The sequence below is a fragment of the Megascapheus bottae genome, chromosome 16 (genome assembly GCF_031878675.1).
Source record: "Megascapheus bottae isolate mThoBot1 chromosome 16, mThoBot2.hap1, whole genome shotgun sequence".
Lineage (NCBI taxonomy): Eukaryota > Metazoa > Chordata > Mammalia > Rodentia > Geomyidae > Megascapheus > Megascapheus bottae.
The window spans coordinates 43,665,723-43,693,362 of record NC_143524.1 but is presented as its reverse complement, the minus strand read 5'-3'; the positions used below and the strand labels follow the sequence as shown (position 1 = coordinate 43,693,362).

The following is a 27,640-nucleotide window of genomic DNA, read 5'->3' as shown; positions in this document are numbered from 1 at the left end:
ATAGCCAGATGAAGTAGGTCACACCTATAATTTGAATTAGTTAGGAGGCTGTAGCAGGAAGATTACAAGTTCAAGGCCAACCCAAACAAAAGTGTCAGCAAGATTCTGTCTCAAAAATAAAATGAAAACATGTGGGCCAGGCACCAGTGCCTCACACCTCTAATTCTAGCTACTCAGGAGGCTGAGATCTGAGGATCACATTCAAAGCTAGCCTAGCACATGAGTTAATTCTTATCTCGAATTAACCACCAAAAAACTGGAGGTAGCACTGTGGCTCAAAGTGATACAGCACTAGCCTTGAACTGAAGAGCTCAGGGATAGCACCCAGACCCCAAGACCAGCCCCCCTGCCCCCCACCAAAAAAAAAAAAAAAAAAAACAGGTGGGGACATAGCACAAGTGGTAAAGAACTTCCCTAGCATGCACAAAACTGAGTTTAATCCCCAACACCACAAAAGAAAAAAGGAAAAGTTCATTGTAAACAGAGAGAATTGCATAAATAAAAGTGTAAATGTGCATGACATATTGGAAAAACAATATTCAGATGTGTGAGTACAGGGTATGTGGAAAGCTGTGGGATAAAGTATTTTCTCAAAATGTGAAAAATACTTTACTCCAGGTTAAAACTTATTACACTGGGTGTTGGTGGCTCACACATGTAATCTTCAAACTCAAGAGTCTGAGATCTGAGACTCTCAGTTCAAAGCCAGCCCAAGCAGGAAAGTTTATGGGATTCTTTAGTTATCTACCAAAAAGCCTGAAGTGTTTTTTGGCTCAAATGGTAGAGCTCTAACCTTGAGCAAAAAAGCTAGGGATGGTGCCTAGTCCCTGATTTCAAGTCCCATGACCAGCACCAAAAAAGAGAGTGGGGATAGAAAGTATTTACTCAGGAAAATGTTCAGAGTGGTGATCATTTTTATTTGGAGGGCACTGGGGCTTGAACTCCAGGCCTGGGCACTGTCCCTGGGCGTCTTTTTTGCTCAAAGCTAGTGCTCTACCATTTGAGCCACAGCTACACTTTTGGCTCTTTTGGTAATTTAGTGTGGAGATAAGCGTCTCACAGACCTTCCTTCTGGACTGGCTTCAAAACATGATCCTCAGATCTTAACCTCCTGAGTAGCTAGATTACAGACAAGTGAGCCTCAGCACTGGGCTTTTAAAATAAGGGAGAGACAAGCTGTTATTCAGAACAAAAGATAAATCACATACATAAGAAGAAAAATCCCTAAGTTCAATCTACTTGGGTTAAGATGGGCTACTGAAAATGCTGGATCACTGGCCACTCTCCAGGCCCTGGTAGGTAATACTAGCTATTCAAAAGGCTGAGATCTGAGGATCAAGGTTCAAAGCCAGCCCAGGCACAAAAGAACCTGAAAGTCTTATCTCCAATTAACCTCTAGAAAATGGGAAGTGGGGCTTGGCTCGAGTGTAGGGCAGTAGCCTTGAGCTGAAATGCTCAGAGACAGTTCAAGCCCCATGACCCACCAAAAAAAAATGCTGGATCTCAGGATGTTCAGAGGCATCACCTTGAACTCAGGGCCGGAGCACTGTCCTTGGGCTTTCCTCAAGGCAAGCACTCTACCACTTGAGTGATAGCACCATTTCCAGCTTTTTTCTATGTATGCGGTACCGAGGAATTGAACCTGGGTCTTTGTGCATGCTAGGCAAGCACTCCACCACTAGGCCAAACTTCCGGCCCCATCCTCTGCCCTTTCATAGGTTATTTTTGATGTCTCATCTCATACTTTGCTCTTGTCAAGACACAAATATGCCACTGGGCAGTGGGGATGGCTTAGCAACAGAGCACAAAGTTGCCATGCAGAAGGATTCCAACTCAACCTCCAATAAGCAAGCAAGCCAGACAGACAGACACACCCCCCTACACCTACCTGTATGCCACCATCAGATTGTCCATATTTCTGTTCTTTTTCTTATATACCTATGTGTGTACCTACCTGTTCTCTCTGCAAGTAAACAGTTGCATCTAATATTTGCTAGTAAATATCAAGATTGTTAATAAGTAGGGAATAACAATGTTATTGGTTGATTTCTGACCACTTTCTCTGTTTTCTTAGATAATTAAGTTGAAAGCTGAAGCCCGGCTGGAGCTGTTAAAGCAGATTGGTGTGTCTGTGGATACATGGCTAAAGAGTGCCATGAACCAAGTAATGGAAGAACTAGAAAATGAGCGGTGGGCTCGTCCATCTGTAACAACCAGCAATGGCACTCTCCACTCGGTATAGTTGCTTTTCTTGTACATGAGGGCTCATTGACTTTCACTGTTCTTTGATGCTGTAGCAAACTTATCCAAAATTTAAAAGAAAAGATAACTTTTGCTAATGGTTTGAGTTTGTTGTTATAGTTGTTTTCTTTAGCCTGTTGCTTGATTTAAACTTAGTATAGGGGTATTTTAAATTTAGTTAGGGTATTTTAATGTGCAGTGGAGAATAGACTGTTACTAATTGAATTATCAAATTCAATATTCATAAAGTAAAAGAATAGAAATAGTGCAACAGAAAACAGTATTAAGAGTGTTTCTGAAGTTCTCAGAGGTCCTCTTCACTAGCAAAAATAAAAATAAAGCATTCAAAACAATAAAGCTTTCAAAGAGATGCAGTACATCTTTACAAGTGTGTGGACCCACTCTAAAGTCAACTTCAGTGCCCAAGGGCTCTTTCACTCCTGTCACTGGGAGCCAGTGCAGGTAGGGTTTGACAGATAATACCAGGACCCTAGCTTGTTTTCACACCTCAGCCCAGGACCTTCTCCACTCTGTCATGCTGGAGATCTGAGTTCCAAAGAATTAGTGATTTCCTTGATATTACATGAGTGGGGATATGATGCCTCGTCAGAAGTCCTGTTGCCATCTCCCCTCTTAATACTCTTTGTCATCTTCTTTATTTCCTTAATACTATTTACCAGTATGTATTTTTCTTCTTTATTTTCTTTTGTTGATTGTCTTACCACTGTACATACAAAAAAGTGTCTAGTGTGCAGTAGGTAAATATTTTTTTTTTGCTTATCCTGGGGCTTGAACTCAGGGCCTGGACAGTGTCCTTGGGCATCCTCAAGGCTAACACTCTACCATTTGAGCCACAATACCACTTCCAGTTTTTTCTGTGTATGTTGTATTGAGGAATTGCACCCATGGCTTTCTGCATGCTTGGCAAGCACTCTACCACTAAGCCACTTTCCCGGCCCTGGTAGGTAAATATTTCTTGAGAGAAAAAAAATGAACATATGGATGGAAAATAGAAAAATGGTAAATTAAAAGCTAAAATTTACTTATAGTGCTTCTTTAAAGTTTATGACATTCAGATATAAGATATCCAAGCTGGTAAGGTTGCTCATGCCTGTAATCCTAACTACTCAGGAAGCTGAGATCTGAGGATCAAGGTTCAAAGCCGGCCTGGGCACAAAAGGACTTGTGACTCATCTCCATTTAACCAGTAGCCTTGAGCTGAAGAGGTCAAGGATAACACCCAGGCAGAGTTCAAGCCCTGTGATCCACAAAAAAGTAAATAATAATAATAATAATAATAATAATAAGATATCCTTGCTGCAGGGCATCAGTGACTCACACCTATAATCCTAGATACTTAGGAGGCTGAGATCTGAGGGTCACGGCTCAAAGTCAGCCTGGGCTGAAAAGTCCCCTTGAGACACTTATCTCTGTAGTAACTACCAGAAAATCAGAAGTGATGAAGTGGTGCTATGGCTCACAGTGGTAAAAGCCCTAACCTTAACCTGGGACAGTGCCCAAGCTCAGAGTTCAAGCCCCACGACCACCAAAAAAGAAGACATCCTCGCTGGAGAAATGGATAAAGTTTTAAAACATTCTGGGAAGTTGCTAGTTTCTTTCACATAGTATTCTGATTTTCTAATGGAAATGTACTTAAACACTTAGAAGTATGATTATACATTTGAAGGAAAAACAATCAAAGATTTGATTAACAGTAATCCATCCTAGCTACTGGAGGCTGAGATCTGAGGATCAGGGTTCAAAGCCCTGGCACAAAAGACCTGAGACTCTTATCTCCAATTAACCTCTAGAAAACCAGGCAGGGGATGGGGAGGACTTGGCTCAAGGGTAGAGCAGTAGCCTTGAGCTGAAGAGCTCAGGGACAGTGCTCAGGCCGAGTTCAAGCCTCATGACCCACCAAAAAAAAAAAACAGTAATCTAGCTAGGGAAAATACACACATGCACACGCACACGCACACCCACCCATACACTTGACTTTGTGGTTAAAAGAACTTGCCCTATTTCCAACCAAACCCTTAATTGTCTTTGGGCCTTTCGGACTAAATCACCTGAGTAGACATGTGACACCCAACTCTGTTTCTTTTCTGGGCAGGTCAGAGATGAGCAAGGATTAGTCTCTCTCTTTAAAGTTTATAAGCTGTTCTCTTTAAAGTTTACAAGCCAGGAAAACAAACAGACCTTTATAGACCTTACTGATACTTGACAGTGTATAACTGGTCCACTGTGTGTCAAACTCAAAATTGTTCACTTCTCACTCTTCAAGCACAGCTTGGAAAAAATCACTTATTTCTGGATTTCTTAGAAATTGTTACACTAAATTACCAACCCCAAGATCTCCTTATTCTGTGACATATTTTCAGAAAAGCTTAGTGCCAGCTGGTTATGGCAGCTTTAATTTATCCTGCAATCCTGGCTGGTTAGGAGGCAAAGATCAGGGAATTATGGTTTAAGGCCAGCCCAGCTCCCCCAACCCCAGCCAAGAAGAAAAAGTTCAACCAATGGCTAGTTGTAGTAGTGCATCCTTTGTCATTCCAGTGGTGTGGGGGAGCATAAATAGAACGATTACCGTCTGTGCTAGCCTGAGGATAAAGCAAAACTGATCCCAAAAAGGACATTACATTAAAGAGACTGTAAAAGTGGCTCAGGTAGTAGAGCACCTGCCTCAATGTGTGAGACCTGAGTTCAGCCTCCTAATACTACCAAAAAAGAAAAAGAAGGGATGGGAGAAAAGGAGAGGAGAAAGGAAGGAGAAAAATAGAGGAAAAATTTGTCCTATGAAGAAAATGTCACTTGAGTATAGTCTGTGAGGAATTTAGTAAGAGATCTAGAAAAAGGGTTCCTGAGTATGAATGAAAGACTTTGTTTCTCCCCCAGTCTAATCTATTTCTCATCACTAGCTCATCATCATAGTTATCCTTTTAGTGTCTGTATAATATTATACTAGAAATATTTAAATTTTCAGAATTAACTTTTCTAGTGACTTATAGACACCAGTTTATCTAGAGATACCTTTTTCTCTGAAACAGTACTTGTAGTCACATTCCATGTCTCCCTTCTTGTATCAAGTCTTTTTTTTTTTTTTTTTGGAGGTGGGGAGGTAGTCGTGGGGCTTGAACTCTGGGCCTGGGAACTGTCCCTGAGCACTTCAGCTCAAGGCTACCACTCCTAGAGCCAAGTGCCACTTCCTATTTTCTGGTGGTTATTTGGAGAGAAGAGTCTCACTGACTTTAGTGCCTGGGCTGGCTTTGAACCATGATCCTCAGATCTCAGCCTCCTGAGTAGCTAGGATTACAGGTGTGATCTACTGTGCCCGGCTTGTAGCAAGTCTTAATGGAAACCAGGTCTTCCTTCTTGCAGATAAGAGGTTACATTTTAGCTGGGTTCTGGTGGCCCAAGCTTGTCATCTGAGAATGGAGGTTTGAAGCTAATTCTAGCAGAAAAGTCTAGGAGACTCATCTCCTGGTAGAGTGGTAGAGTGCTAACCTTGAGCAAAAGGAGCTTAGGGACATTGCCCACACACAAGTTCAAGGCCCAGGACTGGCCAAAAAAAAAAAAAAAGGATTATATTTTGTGAAAGGTCTACAATAATATGAATAAAGGAGAGAATAAAGCAGAAATAGCCTAATGAAACCCCAATAGTGGCTTAACCTGCTTTTAACTAACATAGAAATAATTTAGAGAGGATTGTATCTTTTTATGGCTGAGGAACATGAAGCAGAAATAACACATTCTGGCAACCAAATATTTTCTTCCATTGATGATTAATACTACCATTTGGTATTAACAGTAAAATTAAAAAGTGCCCTATGGAAAATAAATGTTTTGAAAGTATGTAATCTATTTACCTTATAGAATAAGGAACCTATACTTGGGTGTGAACTTTTTGCCTTCTGTCTCATGCCATGATGATATAGAATATAGGGTTAGGGGGAAAAAAGTCCCAGAATGTACCCACACTATCCAAAAGGAGAGCAGTCCAGTGATACTGATATTTAGTTGAAGGTAACTGGAGCCTACATGAAGCTTCTGAGATTGGCTTGCTGCCAAGGACCCACTCAGTCTTTTCTCTTACTCTCCTACTGTCTCTTACTCAAAACCTATACATAGTTTGTAACCTGATTTTGTTTGTTTTTTGGTTATGGGGCCTGAACTCTGACCTGGGCACTATCCCTGAGTTCTTCAGCTCAAGGGTAGCACTTTACCACTTGGGCCACAGTGCCACTTCCCATTTTCTGGTGATTAATTAAAGAGTCTTACAGACTTTTGTACCCTGGCTGGCTCAGATCTCAGCCTCCTGAGTAGCTAGGATTATAGGTGTGAGCCACAGGCTCACAGCATACTATAGAAAAGCAAATAATCAGCTCTCCTACAGGTAATATTTCCTCTCTGTTTATTTTAATTGACAAGTACGAATTATGCATGTATATGTAAGCATCGTAAAAGGTACTCGTGGGCTGGGAATTTGGCCTAGTGGTAGAGTGTTTGCCTAGCATGCACGAAGACCTGAGTTTGATTCCTCAGTACCACATACATAGAAAAAAGCCAGAAGTGGTGCTGAGGCTCAAGTGGTGGAGCTCTAGCCTTGAGAAAGTCCAAGGACAGTGCTCAGGCCCTGAGTTCAAGCCCAGGACTGGCAAAAAAAGAAAAAAAAAAAAAGGCACTCCTCATTTTACTATTCCTTTTTAAACATACATAAAATTAAATTAAATTTATACATTTTCCAGTCTAACATTCTTCATTGCTAGATGATTTTCATAATTATCATTTTATTTTTTGCCTAATATTACATTAGATATTTCAGAACCAACTAACTTTTCTTTTATTCATTGAGTATTTATATTGCCACTAGATTTTCAATATTCTAAACAATGTATAATGGCTGAGGTTTTGGGCCTAGTGGTAGAGTGCTCATCTAGCATACACGAAGCTCTAGTTTCTATTCCTTGGTCCCACATACACAAAAAAAAGCCAAAAGTGTTGCTGTGGCTCAGGTGGTACAGCTCTAGCCTTAAGAAAGCCCAAGGACAGTACTCAGGCCCTGAGTTCAAGCCCCAGGACCGGCAAAAATTAAAAACAAAAAAGAAAACTGATTTGACATTTAATGGGGGGGAGTGATTCTCGATTCACTGTACCATAGTAGAGAACATCAAATGATGAGTCCTTCTTCTGAATTCATTGATTCAGCCAATAACAGAGCAACAAGATTTAGGGAAAAACTTGACATCTTTACTGAACACATTACAGACTTGGTTAGAATTCCCTAAATAATACTGTAAAACCAACCATTTTCATAGTATTTACATTATATTAGATAATATAAGTAATCTACAGATGATTTAAATTATATAGGAGGTTGTGCCTAGGCTGTATTTAAATACTACATTACTTTATCCTAGAGACTTAAGCACCCATGGATGTGGTGTTTACAAGGAGTCCTGGATCTAGTCTTCCTTGGATACCAAGAAATGATTTCTTTTTTACCCTTGGGAATTTTTTTTTCATAATGTACATGCCCAGAAGTAAGATTAATGGGATCTGTTTGAAAATGGGCTTGTTTTTATTCTATTTCCTTTTTCTTAGATTTTCTAACTGTAGCTAACACTGTTTACATGACTTTGCTATCTTAAACCACTTCTCCCAGCTATTGTGCAAAGGCATGTAGACAGTTGGCTTTGTAGTACAGCTTTCCTTAGAGCATAAGAAGACTTGTATACAGATAAATTGTGGTTGTGCGGTAGGGGTTTACAGCTGTAATCCCAACACTTGAGAGGCAGAGACTGGAGGATCTCATGTTCCAAGGCTGGCCTGGGCTACATAGTAACTTCCAACCAGACAGTAAGACTCTCACCACACTCATCTCATGCCCCTTCCCTCTGCCAGTAAAAGAAAAGAAGTTCTAACTAGTCATTATGAAGACTGCGCTATAGATAATTGAAAGACTAAGAGATGCAGTATTTTTCAACCAAATTGAGATGTTGGTTTAGTTCTCAGCTGTCTCATTACTGCCTAATAATACAGGGCATTTTGATTTTGAAATATGAAAATCTGTTTTGTGGCTTAAGCTAGTCCCAGTGAAAAGGAAAAAAATAGGTTTTTATGAGTTTATTATAAACCACTGAAATAATAGAATGTACCTGTAAAGTCTTTTTTTTAATTTTTCTATTGTAATTAGTAAAAGGGTTACATGATATTTGCCAGATAGAAGGTGCATTAATTCACATACATTGATACCCTTTCACATGTCTTGGTACCCATTTCCCTCCCCCCTCCCCACACCCCCACCTGTAAAATCTTTTGTTTTCAAATATACAGTATCTCCAAATAGTGTGTGTGTGTGTGTGTGTGTGTGTGTGTGTGTGTGTGTGTGTGTCCATGTGTGTCCATCCATCCATCTTGAACTCTGGGCCTAGGAGCTGTCCCTGAACTTTTTTTCCTTCAAAGTTAGCATTTTTCCATTTGAGCCACAGCTCCACTTCTAGCTTCTTAGTGATAATTGGAGATAAAGAGCCACTGGCATACCCCTTTTGTGACCTAGCACAATAGTCTTTTAATTGTTTAATTGAAGTGAACTCAGAAAGTATATTCCTTCAGTAAAACTAGCATTTTGGTTCCCAGTAAGATCCATTGACCCCAATTTAGTAAGCCTGTTTTGAGCCAGCTCTTTTTTTTGTGGGTTATGGAGCTTGAACCCTGGGCCTGGACGTTGTCCTGGAGCTCTCCAGCTCAAGGCTACTCCCCCACCCTTGAGCCAAGCCCTATTTCCCTTTTCTAGAGGTTAATTGGAGATGAGAGTCTCAGGTCCTTTTGGCTGGCTGGCTTTGACCCTTGATCCTCAGATCTCAGCCTCCTGAGTAGCTAGGATTATAGGCGTGAGCCATATCACCTGGCGAGCCAGCACTTCTTATAAGACCCTTAGTATCAATGAATTGTATCTTATTAACAGCCAAGACCCAAAAGTGGGTATTTAATTTACCTCTTGAGGTGATTGTCTCTAGCTATTGCATTTTTCTGACTTTGCATAGCCATAACAACTAGTACTGGGTTCTAGTTTTTTTTTTTAAATGGTGAAAATGGCTTGCTACTCTCTTGACCCAGAAAATTGTACAAAGCCATGCAAATAAATAGTTTCCATTTTTCATGTCCACCCATGTCATGGGCATATCCTGAAATACCACCGAGCATCTCAAAGATATTTTAAAGAAACAATGTATGTCTTCCAACATTACAATGATAGTATGGGTAAGTGTGCCAGGCCAAACAGTAGGGATGGACACAGGATCCATCAGTGGCCCAAGTGAGTGCTTAAGTTTTGCTACACATGCTTAAAAATGCAGGATTTGTAGGTGGACTCTATTTCATTTACAATACCCAAACTGAGTTGTGGTAATTAAAGAGCATAATCCAGTTTACCCATTCAAGCACTCTTCCTGCCACATTGAATTGTCCTCTTTAAAAATATGTTGTTCCAGGCCGGGAGTTTGGCCTACTAGTAAGAGTGCTTGCCTAGCATGCACGTAGACCCAATTTCAATTCCTGGGTACCACATACATAGAAAAAGCCAAAAGTGGTAGTGCGGCTCCAGTGGTAGAGTTCTAGCCTTGAGAAAGCCCAAGGACAGTGCGCAAGCCCTGAGTTTAAGCCCCAGACTGGCAAAAAAAAAAAATATATATATATATATATAAACAATATATAAACATACATGTATATAAATTTATATATATGTATATAAATTCATATATATATATATATATATTGTCCCTAAACTATAAAAAGCTCAAAGGAAGCCGAGCATGGTGGCTCATGCCTGTAATCCTAGCTACGCAGGAGACTGAGCCGGGCACTAAAGACAGTGAGACTCTTCAGTTAACCTCTAGAAAAACCATAAGTGGCTTTGTGGCCCAGGGGTAGCCTTGTGCTGAAGAGCTCGGGATCAGTGCCCATGCTCAGGGGTAGGGCATTAGCCTTGAGCTGAAGAGTTTAGGACAGAGCCCAGGCCCATAATTGAAGCCCCACAACCAACAAAAAAAAAAAAAAAAGAAGACACAACAGAAGAAATTGAAGGGGGAATAATGTGACACTGAAATAAATTTGGCAGACTTCTCTTGGCTTTATAGTTATTGGTACCGATTTTTTTTTTTTTTTTTTTTTTGCCAGTCCTGGGCTTGAGCTCAGGGCCTGAGCACTGTCCTTGGACTTTCTCAAGGCTAGAGCTCTACCACTTGAGCCTCAGCACCACTTCTGGCTTTTTTCTATGTATGTGGTACCGAGGAATCGAACCCGGGTCTTCATGCATGCTAGGCAAGCACTTTAACCACTAGGCCAAACTCCCGGCCCCTGGTACCGATTTTTTTTATTTCAATTTCTCTTCTTCATTACTAATCTATAAAAATACAGTTGGGACCAGGCATGTGGTGGTACATGCCTATAATTCCAATACTCAGGAGGCTGCTTCAGGACGATTGAGAGAATTCAGGGCCAGCCTAAGCTACATTCTAAAATCATGTCTTGAAAAACCAAATGCTAGTGATATAGCTCAATGGTAGAACACTTACCTAATGTGTACAAAGCCTTGGAGTTGATCTCCTAATCAAGCCCTGGGTTTGATCTTCTAATTTGCCTTGTAATTTCTTTACTCAGTGATTTACTTAGATTATTGAGTTTCTAAATATTTAGAGATTTTCCATATTTCTTTCTGATATATATTCCTGATTTATTTTCATTACACTCCAATAATAAACTTGAATCCTTTTAAATTTCCCGAGATTTCTTTTGTGACTCAGTACATAGTATATCCTGATAAATGTTCCATGTGTGATTGAAAACAAGAGAATGCATACTATGTTGTTGTTAGATGGTATGTTCTATAAATCTTGTTAGTAAACAGACTTCAGACCTTTTATATTCTTACTTTCTGAGTGTTCTACCTGTTGCCCTGTGCCATAAAAGGTTTTATCCTCTATCTGGAGAGAACAAAAGTTACTCTCAAACCTGCATAAGCTCTGACTATCCTTTTCTCCTTTTGGATGGTTCTGTTTCTAGGTTCAGATACTTCATAGACAGTATTGATCAGTTCTCAGCTGAAGACCTGAGGGGCATCCTTGGATTTCTCCATTTCTCCATTTTTCTCTACCTGCCTTCCTGCATTCCTTTCTTTCTTCCTTGCTTGTTTCCTTTCTGACTTCCTTTCTTGCTTCCTTCCTTCCTAACTTACTTACTTAACTTCCTCCTTCCCTTTCTCCCTCTCCCCTACCCCCTTCTCTCTCCCTCTCCCCTGTCCCTTCTACTTTCTTCCCTCTCCCTTACTTTACAGTCTGAACTCTAGCCACTTTGCCCTTCCTGATTCTCAGTTCCACCTTCAGTGCAAGGAGACCATGAGCCTCTATTTATCTTCCTTCTTACATTTCAGCCTGGAAACCTTTTCCAGCATTAAGTTGGGCAGACTTTTTCCTATCCCCCAGAGATTACTTCTTCATCATTGGATGGCTAGTATCTTGAAAACTGTTCTTGTATTTTGAAGTTTATTGTAAATTATTGCTGGCAGGAAGTTAAAATCTGGTCCCTATTGCTCTGTCTTCCTTGGAAACAGAAACCATTTTCATGTTATTTAGAATCTTTTATAACTACTAATGTTGTAAATGGAATGAGGTTAATAGTGATCAATTCTCTGTCCAGGTAGAGTTCAAGAATTCTGTGCAGTCAATTTTCTATAAGCAGATGTCTTCATTTGAATTGAGTATTTGTAGATTCTTTAAATTCTCTCTGCCTCATGAAGACAACAAATGGTTATGATTTCTTGTCTCCTTTGTGTTAGGTGTTTAAAATGATTTGTTTCACTAAGCCTTATGATAACCCTGTGAAGAAGTTACTGATTTCATTAGAAAGGTGAGATGATTGGAGCTGAGAAGTTAGTTTCCCTGGCTCCCACAAGTGGCACAATCAGCATTCACACCACGTCTACCAGACTCCAGGCCCTCTGCTCCTTTTTGTGACACAGAATAATGATGTCTGTCAGACATCATGGTTTTGCTCTGTACAAGAAAACAGCTACTAAAACTGGCTGAAAAAGAGTCCTTTTATTGCCCTTGCAATAAAAATAAGAATTTTACCACATGTAAGGAAGGAAAAATATTAGTACAGCTAGAAAGAATTGTTGATTGAAGTTCTGGTAAGTGGCAGGGTGAAAAAGGATGGAGAGCAGCTGTTAAAATAGAAGAGGAAGAATATACTTTTTAGAAATACTGGGTCAAGAAAACACTAAAAGGCTAAAAGAAGGAAAAGAATAGATTATCCTGAGATGCCATGCTGTGAAAACCCTGGTGCTGTCACTACAGCTCTGTCCATATTATCCATATATCATTCAAAAAATGAACTAGAAATAGAGAAAGGAAAGAATGATTAATATTAGCCTGAGTTGCCAAGATAAAATGTTTTGGACTGATTCACAGTACCAAAATCCAATAGTCATTAACATTCCATATGTGTTTTTGGAAACCTGCTGTACCCACAATTTTTTAAATGAATGTTTTGTTTTACTCTTTATTTTTATAATTACACTATTTTAAATGCTTGTATCCTTTCCTAGAATCTAAAAACAATGCCTAAGTATATGGAAATATGCTTAAAGATAGTTTTGTGGAAGTAACTATCTTTTACATGACACAGTATTCTCCTGGAAAAATAATAGAATCATAAGTCAGACATTTAAGAAATCTAAATTTGAAACTATATGGCCACTAATCTGACTGACCATAGTGAATAATTTGTAAATGAGGCATAAGATTACCTCACTCAGCTGTGAAGAATTTTCAGTAAGTTATATTTCAGGGACTTAGAAGTAGAAAGTGTGTGTGTGTGTGTGTGTGTGTGTGTGTGTGTGTGTGTGTGTGTGTGGCAGGAAACATATAGTTTAGTCTAGAACTCCCTGAAATTCTATAGAGCATTATTAGAAAACACAAGTTAAGAGAAGAATCACCCTTAAAACATTAATGCTGGTCGGGTGGTCCTCTTATCCTAGCTACTCAGGAGGCTGAGATCTGAGGATCATGGTTCAAAGGCAGTAAAGTTTGTGAGACTCTTATCTCCAGTTAACCACCAGAAAACCTTAAGTAGGGGTAGGGAAGTAGCCTTGAGCTGAACAGCTCAGGGAGCTCAGGAACAACGCCCAGGCCCAGAGTTCAAGTCCCTTGACCAGCCAAAAAACATGAGTGCTAACTAACATTTCCTTGACTAAAAGTGTAACTGGACAGAAATACCTCTTCTTTCAGGCTTATTGTACCCAAGAAATCTAGGTTCTTCTCAGGTTCCTACGTGCCTCCACTTGCCCTCTACACTTGATATTTGTGTAGAAGGCTTTCACTGTAGATTGTGAACTTCCAAAAGTAAACACTGTACATTTCATAGTTTTCAAAAACCTAGCATTGGGGCCAGGAGTGTGGCCTAGTAATAGAGTGCTTGCCTAGGATGCACAAAGCCCAGGGGTTTCATTCCTCCATATCACATACATATAGCTAAAGCAGTAGAGTGCCAGCCTTGAGAAAGCTCAAGGACAGTGCCCAGACCCTAAGTTCAAGCCCCAGGATTGGTACCCCCCCCAAAAAAAAAACCTACCATTGCATACAATATATAAAAGATCACCTCCTCAAGAAAAGGAAGGAGGGGGGGAAGGGGCTAGGAGTATGGCCTTGTGGTAGAGTGTTTGCCTAGCATGCACAAAGCCCTACATTTGATTCCTCGGTACCACATACACAGAAAAAACCGGAAGTGGCTCAAGTGGCAGAGCGCTAGCCTTGAGCAAAAAGTGTACAAGGACAGTGCCCAGGCCCTGAGTTTAAGGCCCAAGACTAGCAAAAACATAAATAAACAAATAAAGGAAAGGAGGTAGGAAGGGAAAAAGGAAAACCTCAAGCCTACAGTGGTAGCTCACACCTGTAACCCCAGCACCTGAGAGGCTGAGGCAGGAGGATTGAGTGTTCAAGACAAGCCTGAACTATGTAGGAAGAACACTGTCTCAAAAAAAAAAAAAGTTAAAACTCTGTATCTGTTAAATAATTTACATGACTCACCTTTAGCCCCTGAAATTCCCATTCTACTTTGTTTCTATGAGTTTGACTACTCTGGATATCTTATGTAGGTGAAATCACAGTGTTGCATTTTTATCACTGGTTATTTCATTTAGTATAATGCACAGTTTATCTGTATGATAGCATGTCAGAACTTCCCTCCTTTTAAGGACTGGATAATGTTCCATTATATGTATATATACACTATCCTTTTTTTAAAAAATTATTATCCTAAAGGTTATGTACAAAGGCTTTACAGTTATATACTGTTCTTTTATCCACTCATCTTCAGTAGGCACTTGAATTACTTCCCCCACTTTGGTTATTAGAGTAATGCTACTGTGACAAACATTAGTTTATCCTGTTAGAGACCATGCTTTCAGTTCTTTTAGGAAAATATTACTGGTAAAGTGTTTGCCTAGCAAGAATAAAGCCCTGAGTTCAATTTCTCATACCACTTACACAGAAAAAGCTTGAAGTGGCTCTATGGCTCAAGTCATAGAATGCTAGCCTTGAGCAGAAGAAGCTCAGAGACAGTGCCCAGGCCCTGAGTTCAAGCCCCGGGACTAGAGAAAAATAAACAACCCATCCCTGCATTGATGAACAGATAGATCATGTCCAGGCTTTTGTCCCTACAAGAAATGTTGCAGAAAACATCTTAGAATGAAGTCTTACATCCTGGTACTTTCAGTTTTCTATGATATATTCACAAAAGTGGAATTACTACTGCAAGTGATAAGTTTTGATTTTTAGCAGTGTATTTTCCAAAAATGATGTATGAATGTACAGTTTTACCAGCCATCAATGAAAGACTGTTTCTCCATATCCCTGACACTTAGAAAGCTTCTCACTGTTTTCTGATACTGTCAATTAAAATGATGAGGCCTTTATTGGTCAGTATTTAATAATAAAAAGTAAAAGGACACTGATAAATTTTTCCCCATTAGTTGTGGGGCTTGAACTCTGCACCTGGGCACTGTCCCTGAGCTCTTTTGCTCAATTCTTTACTATTTTGAGCCACAGCACCACTTCTGGTTTCCTAGTGGTTAATTGGAGATGAGTCTCACGGAAGGATTTTCATGCTAGGGCTGGCTTTGAAGTATGATCCTCAGATCTCAGCCTCCTGAGTTGCTAGGATTACAGGACTGAGCCATCAGCATCCGGCAAATTATTTCTTATGTGTTTGTCATCATACATTTGTTTTTCAAAACTTGTCCTTTTATAACATGAAAAATGCAAGTGAGAAGTCCTTTGGGGTACATTTGAGTAGATAAATTAACGTTCTTCTTTTAAAATGTTATTGTCAGGGTGATCTACAGAGGGATTACAATTACATATGTAAGGTAGTGAGTACATTTTTTTTTGCCAGTCCTGGGGCTTGAACTGAGGACCTGAGCACCATCCTTGGGCTTTCCTCAAGGCTAGAGCTTTGTCTCTTGAGCCACGGCACCACTTCAGCTTTTTCTTTGTATGTGGTTGCAAGGAATTGAACCTGGGTCTTGTGCATGCAAGGCAAGCACTCGGCCACTAGGCCAAACTCTTGGCCCTAGTGAGTACATTTCTTGTTGGACATTGTTAAATTAACATTCGTAAGCAATCAGATTTTAAGTGTTCTTACTGTTTTCACTATTTTCTTGAACTTAGCAAACTAGCCAATGGCTTCTTGTTTATTTCTCTTAGCTTAACACAGACATGGAAAAAGAAGAAGGAGAAGAGTTTGAAGACAATATGGATGTCTTTGATGACAGCAGTTCTAGCCCTTCTGGTACCTTAAGAAATTATCCACTCACCTGCAAAGTTGTTTACTCCTACAAGGTTTGTATTCTCCAACATATTGCTGATAGCAGGTTGTGGTAACTCTATATCTACCCAGCCTCTCATAAAGTGTCTTCTTAGCATATTGCATTACTTTTGTTAAAATACCCTACACTAATTCTTTAGTCTCTGTGAACCTTAGTTTCCTTATCTCATATCATAAGGATAATATTATAGGGTTGATATGATAAATAATTAAAATAATTAAAAGTAAATAAATAGTAAAGTAATAATTGAGTACCAAGGCATTTAGTACAGTGCCTAGCATATCGTAAATCTTTAGTAACTAAAACTCTTACTGCTTGACATAGATCCTACATTAGAATGACACTCAAAATTGCTATCAAAGGAAAATTGTTTTACAAAGCAGTTTTTAGACTTTGCCTGTACTCTCGTAATATAACTATCTCTTATTACCTTTGTTAGGCAGGGACTTTGATTAATCTAGAATTTCTAAATCTGATTTTGTATAATTGTTCTTAATTTCTCTCACTCTTTCTTTGAAGTCCCATTAAACTTCTTACTAAACACATTAAATTGTTCCTTGTTCCCCCTCCCCATCCCCAACCCATCAGCCAGTCCTATTGAATTCACCTCCACATGTCCTGAATCTAGTTTCGGGAAATAGCTCAGTGGCAGAGTACCTGCCTAGTACATGAGGCTGCATTTCATCCCCAGTACTTAAAAAATATGTGTGTGTGTGTGTGTGTGTGTGTGTGTGTGTGTGTGTGTGTGTGTGTGATATGTGTGTGTACATCTCCACACACACATGCATACATACATACATAAACACATACACATCTTGAATTTATTTACTTTTTACCTTCTCTACAGCTATTATTTTTGTCTATAACATTGTTGTAATGATGGGGAGGGGAGGCTTGAAAAATTAGTCTCCCTCTTTCATAGCTGCTTCCCCATAGTCCATTTTTTTTTTTTTTTGCCAGTCCTGGGCTTGGGCTCAGGGCCTGAGCACTGTCCCTGGATTTTCTCAAGGCTAGTACTCTACCACTTGAGCCACAGCACCACTTCTGGCTTTTTGCTATGTATGTGGTACCGAGGAATCGAACCCGGGTCTTCGTGCATGCTAGGCAAGCACTCTACCACTAGGCCAAACTCCCGGCCCCCCCATAGTCCATTTTTGACTCTGCAGTCAGAATAATCATCAACACATAAAGGAGATGATATTATTCCCTTTGCTAAAACTCCTTTAAGCTTTCTATTACATTTAGAGGGGAAAAAACACAAAATCTTTCCTGAGATCTGTCATATACAGCCCAATCTAGCTCCAGCTAGCCTCTCTGGCTTCATATTATACCATCTGCCCACCTCTCCCACTCAAAACACATTAGCCACCCTGGCTGCCTTAGGCCAAGGCCCTGATTACACTTCTTTGTACTTGAGGTCCCTCTGCCCAGACTTCTATTTCCCCCAAATCTGTTTGTTGCCTATTCCTCACCATTGGAGCTCAGCTCAAATAGTGCTTCCTGAGGTCACCCCTAGCTACCTAAAGAGACTTCCAACTCCCCAATAACTACTCTCTATCCCACTGCCCTCTTTTACTTATTCTGCATAGTCATATGTTATTAACAATGAGAGTTCCTTCTGAGGGAGGCAGCATTAAAAGGTTTTATTATCATTCAAATATCAGAGTGAGCTTACATAAGCCTAGATATTACAACCTAATGAATATCTAGGCTACGTAGTAAACATGCATATCACTGTCACACCATGATAAATAAAGCAATATGAGATTAAATCAAGCTCAGGAGAAAATGATGTACTATGCATGAGATATATGAGGCTGCTATACTAGCATGCTGTTTTACTTATTTATTTATTTATTTTGATGGGTGATGGGGCTTGATCTTGGCCTGGGCGCTGTCCCTAAGCTCTTCAGTTCAAGGCTACCACTCTACCACTGGACTCTCATCTTGAGTTAACCGCCAGAAAACCAGAAATGGTACTGTACTTCAAGTGGTAGAGTGATAGCCTTGAGCTAAAGAGCTCAGGGACAGCACCAAAGCCCAGAGTTCAAGCCCCATGACCAACGGGAAAAAAAAAAAAAAAAAACCATAAAAGTAGATGGATGCCATTGGTTCACACCTGTAATCCTAGCTACTCAGAAGGCTAGATCGAAAGATGGAGTTTTCTAAGCTAGCTCAAACAAAAACTTGGAAACTCCTCTATCTCAAATTAATCAACGAAAAGATAAAACTGGAGTTATGGCTCAAGCAGGAATATTAGCTAGGAGTGAAAAGGCTAAGTGAGAGCATGAGGCCCTGAATTCAAGCTCTAGTACCAACATAAATAAATAAATAAACAAATAAGTGTTTATATATCCAAACATACATATATATATATATATATATATGAGACACACTGAATGACTTGAAGCCAAATTATGATTCCTATGGCAAAAGCCATATTATAGTAAGATATAGGAAAAAAGTAAGCAAAGGAAATTTGAGGCTAGAGCTACGTGCAGTGGCTCACAAATGTAATCCTAGTAACTCAGGAGGCAGAGATCTGAGAATCAAGGTTCAAAGCCAGCCTGAGTACTAAAGAACATGAACTCTTATCTCCAACTAACCACTAGAAAATGGGAAGTGGGGCTGTGACTCAAGGGTAGGGCAGTAGCCTTGAGCTGAAGAGCTCAGGAACAACTCCCAGGCTCAGAGTTCATGCACCATGACCCAGCAAACAAATAAGTAAATAAGTAAATAAATTTGAGGCTAAAAGACATGTCCACTTACACATAGAAACAGATTGAAATGAAGCTGGACGTAACACCTACAGCAGTCAGTCTTTCATCAGATAGAAATGGTGGAACCAAACAAAAATATTAAATAGGCAGGAGAAACACAGAGGTAAGGAAGAATATACTGGTCCAAAGTTTTAAGAGGCCTACTCACTAGGGACCTTGTGGGTCTTGAGTGCAGAGGTTGACCTTCTTTTTTTTTTTTTTTTTTTTTTTTTGTGGGTCAACAGGCTTGAACTTGGCCTGGGCGCGGTCACTGAGCTCTTCAGCTCAAAACTACCTCCCTACCCTCAAGCCAAGCCCCACTTCCTATTTTCTGGAGGTAAGAGTCTCAGGTTCTTTTTTGCCAGTCTGCGCTTGAGCTCAGGGCCTGAGCACTGTCCTTGGACTTTCTCAAGGCTAGAGCTCTACCACTTGAGTCTCAGCATCACTTTTTTTCTATGTATGTGGTAGTGAGGAATCGAACCCGGGTCTTCATGTATGCTAGGCAAGCACTCTACACTGGGCTAAACTCCCTGCCCTCTCAAGTTCTTTTGTGCCTGGACTGGCTTTGAACCTTGATCCTCAGATCTCAGCCTCCTGAGTACTAGGATTACAGGTGTGAGCTACCATACCCCGCTTAAGTAAAAGAATCGGTCACCAATGTGTGGGGATGTTAGACAGCTAGTGCTGTAAGTGTGGACAACTTACATAGACCTCCATAACGCCTTCACAAGGACAGCATTATGTTTAAATGTGCTTTACCCTTCCCGCTTTCCTCTCACACATAAATGTCTTTATTACAAAAGTGACTTCTAGCCAGTCATAGTAGCTCTTACTAGCTGGAGGATCCCAGGTCAAGGCTAGCCTGGGGAAAAAGTTATTAATACCTCATTTCAATAAATAAGCTAGAAGCTGGTGTGAGGCTCACATGGTAGAGCACTTGCCCAGCAAGTGCAGGACTCGAGTTCAAACCCAAGTACCACACATACACACCTATAAATTCCAGCTATGTGGGAGGTATTGGTAGAAGGATCACTGTCCAAAGTCATCTCCGGGACAAGTCTCTGAAAAATAACCACAGCAAAAGGGGTTACTGTCATAGCTCAAGTGGTAGAATCCCTGCCTGTCAAATGCAAGATCCTGAATTCAAACTCTAGTATGGCTTTTGCACTTTCACTCCTCTCTTTTTTGCCTATTTGAGACAGGACTTGCTTATTATGTACTCCAGTCTGTCCTTGAGCTCCCAAACCTCTTGCCTCAGTTTCCTAAGTGCAGAAATTACAGGTGTATTTCACTATTCTCAGCACATAGGGCTTCAGAGTAGTAAAGAAGTTCCATTGGAAACGGTATCAGTAGTAAATAAGTGAATTCTTCATATTTTGAAGTTTAAAGTAAGTAAAATTTAGGCCTGGGATATTTTCTGATCATCTATTTTCAAAACTGTGGTGGGGATGGAAGGGGGAGATTATTGGGGTTTGAACTCAGAATCTAGCAGTCACTTTATCATTTGAGCCATGCCTCCAGCCATTTTTTGTCACTGTTTTCAACTAGTATCTTGATCTATTTTGCCTGGTAATAGCCCACACCAGGATCCTTCTGCCTACGGCTTTTCACATAATTGGGATCAAGGGCATGTGCCATCACATTTAGGTTGTTAGGAGGTCTCAAGAACTTTTGACCCAGGCTTGCCTCAAACCAAAATCTTTCTAATCAACACCACCTGAGTAGGTGGCATAATAAGCATGAGTCTCAGCTCCCAGCCTTCAATACTGTTTTTGTCTAGGAGTTAGGACATCATCCAGAATCTGGGTTTTTATTAAATGCTTTTCATGTTCATGAAAGGGGGAATTGGTCTTAGAAAGTGACCTTCTTTCTGTCTGTGCAACTTGGGGATAGTTACATCTTGAGATTGTAAGATTGGAAAAAACCATATGATCTCAGATGGTAGTATTAAATGATCTTGGAATTGGGGAAAATACTTTGTGTGCTTATTGGAGAGCCAGAAGGTTATCTGCAAGTCCCTGCCTGTTCATGTGACAGGCAAGTCTCTTTAGAAAGCCTTAAGACCTCCCAGTGCCTCTTGGGAACCTTGCTGAGTTTCCTTTTGCAGTCTTGAGGACACATCTAATGGCTGGTGTTAGCAAGGAAAAGACAGCTGACCCAGTGTGTACAGAAGCACCCAAGTGGATCAGCCAGTCTCCACACTCAGATTGAAGCAGAATCAGTCATTTCTTTTCCCACAGTTTTCCTCATTTGGCCACTATTTGACAGTGCCTTCAGATCAGTCATCATTCAAGCCAGTGTCTAATCCATGCATACAGTATTTTGCATTCGATGCCTCAATAGCCTTTGGCAGCCATTCCATTGCAGTGCCTTCTGTGCCTGTGCTTTCCAGACCATCATGGTTCATGCACATTAACTTCTCCATCCTCCCAAGAATGGCAGGGTTGTCATTTGGAAGACATGAAGGCATCAGGTTTTGCAGCTTACCAGCAGACACATGAGCTGGAAATGGACCCTGAGTCCTCTATTTCTGTCATGATGCTTTGCCCACTGGACCTCATCACCTTTTAAGAATCCAGTTTCTGTTGCAGTTTTATTTTGTTTAGCCCTTTAAAGTAAAATTTCATTTCATTATGAGAGTTTTGCCATGTTAAATACTTTGCTTCTCAAAATCATTTCAGTATTTTGGTCTCTGGTTTTTGTTAGGACCAGATCACATCTGCTCTTTATCTAACCTTTTTAATTTTGTCCATGACCATCCTACATTGCAGGCTTCTCAACCAGATGAGTTGACCATTGAGGAACATGAGGTGTTAGAAGTGATTGAAGATGGAGATATGGAAGACTGGGTAAAGGTATATTCCTTTGCTCATATCACCCCTTCTTGTGACATTTTTAGGGGTTTGTTTTGGTTCTCATTATGTCCTGTCCAAATTATATGTGCAAACCTGTTTTGTCCTCATGTTTTACCCAGGCTCGAAATAAAGTTGGCCAAGTGGGTTATGTGCCAGAAAAGTACCTCCAGTTTCCCACCTCGAACAGCCTACTGAGCATGCTGCAGTCCTTGGCTGCTCTGGATAGTCGGTCACACACGTCCAGCAATTCCACAGAAGCAGAGCTCGTTTCAGGCAGCCTCAACGGAGATGCCAATGGTAAAGATTAAAACAAAACATTCTTTATCTGGTCACATTTAGACTAAATTGTATTGCTTGGGAGAGTCACATACACACACACATTTGATACCCTATCCTGTGATGTTTTCCTGTATTCAGTCATGTTGGTCCTGCACAGAGAACCATAAAGTTGATATTCAGTGGGTAAAACCCTTACAACTTTATATTACCCAGCCTGTGTGATGTTCTTTAGTTGTCATGGGAACACAGGAGAGGTTGCAGCGTACTCCATAGTCAGTGTTCTCACCAGCTTTGTCTCTCTCTTCCTCCCCAGTCTGTTTTGTGAAAGCACTTTATGACTATGAGGGACAGACTGAGGATGAGTTATCTTTTCCTGAGGGAGCAATCATCCGCATCTTGAACAAAGAAAACCAAGATGATGATGGCTTCTGGGAAGGCGAGTTCAATGGGCGAATTGGAGTTTTCCCATCGGTGCTAGTAGAAGAACTTTCAGCCTCAGAGAATGGTGATACTCCATGGATGAAAGAAATTCAGGTACATAAGCGGGAAGAAGGGTGGATTTGAAGACAAAAGCTTATCCCAAGATGTCTGTTGATCCAAGCAAAAATGGTCTATAGACTGTGCCTTGCCCTCCATCCTTTGCTGCCAGAGGTGTGCAAAACTGAATTTGGGAAACCAGAGACTTGTTTCGGGAAGTCAGGGACTTGGTTACCTGAGTTCATGTACCAAAATACTGAATTGCATGTAACATCTGAAATAATTGGTTTGGTGGAAAGGAAAAGAAGCAGAGTGGGAATATATTTCCTCTGGTTCATTTATGTGGTACAATCCTTAGTGGCTCCTCCTCTCTTACTGTGGGAGCCTCCATGCCACATTCAGGTGCTCTAGGCTTTCTTTCTTGTGAGGACAAGTACCTTTATAGGAAATTCCTCATTGGGTCCACTTCACTTGGCCTTTTGGGGCTTGGCAGGTGGAAGAATAAGAAACTATTTGTCAGTCTTGTTTGCATAGTAATTATGCCTGCTTAACCTTACTTGTAGAAAACCTAGGGAAGTCAATTATCTTATTTATCACGTTTTATCTTCACATTCAAAAAGATACTTGGTCTTCGTTTATTTTGTTCTTCATTCAGCTTACTGAATTGACTGGTTTGTTATATTGATAAATTAAAAAAATGCTAAAGAATGGTTTAACTTGTTAGGTAACTGTTTAAGATAAATTTAGTTAAAGGTGTGGCTAAAATGATAGAGCCCCTTCCTAGCATGTAAAAGGAACTGAATTCAAACTATAGTAACAGAAGATTTTTTTTTTTAAGGATAAAAACAGAAGTTTAGAAAGAGTAATATAAGTGAGCTAGAGGATCACTCTTGTCATCCTAGCTCAGGAGACTGAGATCTGAGGATCACAGTTCAAAACCAGCCTGGGCAGAAAAGTCCTTGAGACTCATCTCCAGTTAACCACCAGAAAACCAGAAGTGGCACTGTGGCTCAGAGTCATAGAATGCTCGACTTAAGCAAAAGAGCTCAGGAACAATGTCCACGCCCTGAGTTTGAGCCTTGTGATCAACAAAAAAAAAAGAAAGGAAGAAGAATGTAAATGGAACGATTTTGACCAAAATATATTTTATACATATATGTAAATACCACAGTGAAACTCATGTGAAATTAATTTATGCTAATAAAACTAAAAGAAAGAACTATAATCAGTAGTTCATAATGAGATCTGTGAGAGGAGAATTAAGAAGTGGGTTTGGGTGGTTATTTTTGGTGGATTTGCTTCTAATGAGGCTGACAGGCTTTAATATTTACAACTTAACTTGAGAGAAAAGACACAAGGGCTGAGCAGCAAAGCAGCAACCAGGCTGCCCTTCCTGAGGCTGCTTTTCCTTCCTGTAACTTTGCCTCCCTTGCTGCAGATCTCTCCTTCCCCCAAGCCAAACGCCACCCTGCCTCCACTGCCCTTGTATGACCAGCCTCCCAACAGCCCTTACCCCAGCCCAGATAAGAGGAGCTCACAGTTCTTCCCCAGGTCTCCTTCAGCAAATGGTAAGTAAGGGTCCTCCTGGCACAGTATGAATGTGTGTTTACCGCAGAAATCCAAATCAGCCACACAAACACATAGAGTCTCTTTGGTTTTCTCCCTTAGAAAACAGCCTCCATGTTGAATCACCAGGATTCTCACAAGCTTCAAGGCAGACTCCCGAGACCTCATATGGCAAACTGCGTCCTGTAAGTGTCCTCATTGGCAGGGTTATAGATTGCAGATCAAAAATGTGAAACCAGGGGCCAAGAGTTTGGCCTAGTGGTAGAGTGCTTGCCTAGCATGCACAAAGTCCGGGTTTGATTCCTCGGTACCACATACATAGAAAAAAGCTGGAAGTGGTGCTGAGGCTCAAGTGGTAGAGCTCTAGCCTTGAGAAAGTCCAAGGACAGTGCTCAGGCCCTGAGCTCAAGCCTAGGACTGGCAAAAAAAAAAAAATGAGAAACCAGTGTTTTCCAGTGGCCCCCCATGTTACTAATTCTTCCAGAAAAAGATTTGGGAAAGATAAAAAGAGCTATTGCAAAAGAAAGCTTTAAAGTCATCTAGTAAACATGTTGGTATCTTCACTGGAACTTTTCTTATTGAACCATAGTGCGATCACAAGATGATTGCTCTACAGGAGTATTTATACCATTAAAATGATATAATTGTGAAGCAAATTATTTTATTAAGCATTTGTCAAGAACCTATCTTGGGCCAGGAGTGTGGCCTAGTGGTAGCGTGCTTGCCTTTTATGCACAAAGCCCTTGGTTTGATTGCTGGATATCATATGCACAGAAAAAGCTGGATGTGGTACTGTGGCTCAAGTGGCAGAGCACTGGCCTTGAGCAAAAAGTGTACAAGGACAGTGCTCAGGCCCTGAGTTCAAGCCCCAGGACTGGCAAAAAAAAAAAAAAAAAAAAAAAACACCTAACTTTCCAGATCTGTATTTTTCTACTTGAGGGACGTAAAAATAAAACAATAAGATAAACTTGTTTCTAGCAATACCTTCTCAAGATTATATTCTGACAAATAACTAGCCTCTGTAATTCACTATTCCATCTCAGTTCCATCCCGCCACTACACTCCAAGGCTATAACTTTGATACCTTGATTCTTTGAACCACTGGCTTTATTCATTCATCAGATGGTGCATTTGAGTACTTTACTAGGAACTTGGGTGCTTATTCTAAATGTGACAAGAAGCCATTGTAGGATGCTAATCAGATCAGTGTTAAAACTGCTTTACGTTTGTAAAACATTGCAGCCAGCTAGGGTGTTATAAACCTATTAGTCCCAGCAAGTTCAAAGCTACCCTGGGCTACATAATGAAACCCTGTCTTATAGACAGACACATGATAGACATTGTTGTGTCTGCTAAGTGGAGAGTAAAGAAAGGTAGCAGAACAAACATCAGGAACCATTAGGAAACTGGAGCAGTGGTTCAAGAGGCAATGGTAGCCTGGACTAGTGGGAAGAGGGAATGGAGTGAGGGGAACTAATCTGCCTGTTCCACCACACTTTTCCAACTTGCCTTCTACTTCTCTGGCCTTCCTTTTCCTTGGGCCTTTTTCAGGTTTGTCTGTCTCTGCTGATAGTTCTCATGGTTCTGACCCTGGGCTACTTCTGTTAAAATAACTGAACATATTCTCCCTAAGTAATCTTTAGTACCACGGCTGTGAGAACCCTTTACATATCAGCAGCTTCCAGATTTGTGTCCTGATCCCTAAACTCAGCAAAGTTGATTACCTTCTCGCTTATCCATGTTCTTTCCTCCATATTACATGTCCTGATCCCTCCCTGGCCCCACCTCCCTCAAGAGTCACCACTAGCTTCTGCTGGGTTTATCTAGAAGATAGTTCTCAAATATTTCACTGATTTGTTTCTTCTCCAGTTCAGGCTAACATGAGTTCTCATTAAGACAATGAAAAAAGCTTAGCTGGGTGTTGGTGGCTTATGCCTGTAATCCTAGCTACTCAAGGAGGCTGAGATCTGAGGATCATGGTTCAAAGCTGGACTAGGCAGACTCTTATCTCCAGTTAACCATCACAAAAAACCAGAAGTGGAGCTGTGGCTGAAATGGCAGAGCACTAGCCTTGAACACAAAGAAGCTCAGGGACAGTGCCCAGGCCTTGAGTTCAATGCCCACAACTGACAAAAAGAAAAAACTCCTAGATTCTCTTTTCCACCTCTGATCACCTCAAATTGTTACTTGAATCATCATATCCAACGTCGAATAATCCTTGCATCCACCAAAGATCTCTACATAGGCCAAGTCCTATTTCTTTTTTTTTTTTTTTTTTTTTTTTGCCAGTCCTGGGCTTGAGCTCAGGGCCTGAGCACTGTCCTTGGACTTTCTCAAGGCTAGAGCTCTACCACTTGAGCCTCAGCACCACTCCCAGCTTTTTCTATATATGTGGTACCAAGGAATCGAACCCGGGTCTTCGTGCTTGCTAGGCAAGCACTTTAACCACTAGGCCAAGTTCCTGGCCCCAAGTCCTAGTTTCTTAACAAGACCCTTCACTGTCCCAGCACCCTGCAGCCTTCTCCCCTGAGATATGCTCAGTTCTCCTGCAATGTGTCTCCTTGCTGACAACTCCAGGCCTTAACTTTAGAGGAGGGCTTTTAGGCTACAGGAGTCTTTCAGCCTAGGTACCACTATTCCATTTTTGGATCTGATACTTCACCTAGAATAGCACTTGCTTCCTTGGGTGGAGACAATGAAGATTATATGGAAAGTGCAGGTTCAGAATTTCTGGACCCTAGGCTACCCATATCCTTGAATTCGAGGAGTGATTTGGGTTTGCAGATGTTCCAAGTTGAGTCAGGAAGCTGACTGACACCCATGTCATTGCCTCCTGCTCAGGTCCGGGCTGCTCCCCCTCCTCCCACACAGAACCACCGGAGGCCTGCTGAGAAGATGGAAGATGTGGAGATCACGCTGGTGTGACCATGGCTTTACCCTGTTACTGCTACAATCAAGGCCAGGCTTGGAGTTTGGCCAGTCTTGTTTTTTTAGGCACCTTTGCATGATGATGACTCTTGAACAGAGCAAAACCAAGGAGGATTCTTGACTGGTGGCCTGGTGGACTCCTCCCATGTTTTGAATATTTTGTGCCTTTTTTTGTTGTCATTTTCTATGTCATCTCTCCTACCATAGCACAAATCCTAGAGGTCCTAGAAGCAAAGAGGAGAGCAACCCTCATGCCTAACAGTGGCTTGTTTTTTATATGAGACTCAAAACCAGGCCTCATGCCAGGGCACAGTCACAGAATTACTGATCATGTGCATTCGTACAGTATATTACTGTGGCCACAAGGATGTGGCAGAGATCTCATTTTTCTTCAAGTGGCTTTTGCTCATCTGATTAAGTATTAATCAGATCATGTTGTCTACATAAGAAAACAGGAGGGATTCAGGAGAGGCTGGCTCCTCCCCGAGGCTCACCCCCACACTGAGAATGAAACTTGACTGGAAAGAAAGGGACTGATTGCCCTGAGTTTAGCGCCAACTGCATTAAAACGCACACGTCCTCCACAACTAACAGGTTTTAAATGGTAAGAGTGTCCTTTGTGTTAATATTTATGCCATTCATTTAGTATTAGG

At 40.8% G+C, this 27,640-nt stretch overlaps 1 protein-coding gene across 2 annotated transcripts in view; it reads left to right on the top strand.

Moving 5' to 3' along the window:
• Positions 1-27,171, top strand: part of Fchsd2 (FCH and double SH3 domains 2) — a 189,164-nt gene extending 161,993 nt beyond the window's left edge. For both annotated transcript variants that reach the window (XM_090348381.1, XM_090348382.1), the window contains 8 exons: positions 2,075-2,236; positions 16,002-16,136; positions 21,654-21,737; positions 21,857-22,034; positions 22,330-22,550; positions 23,932-24,061; positions 24,162-24,244; positions 26,901-27,171. In XM_090348381.1, the coding sequence (XP_090204507.1) occupies positions 2,075-2,236; positions 16,002-16,136; positions 21,654-21,737; positions 21,857-22,034; positions 22,330-22,550; positions 23,932-24,061; positions 24,162-24,244; positions 26,901-26,984 (1,077 nt within the window). In that variant the 3' untranslated portion in view covers positions 26,985-27,171. The remainder of the gene's footprint in view (positions 1-2,074; positions 2,237-16,001; positions 16,137-21,653; positions 21,738-21,856; positions 22,035-22,329; positions 22,551-23,931; positions 24,062-24,161; positions 24,245-26,900) is intronic.
• The last annotated feature ends 469 nt before the right edge of the window (positions 27,172-27,640 follow it).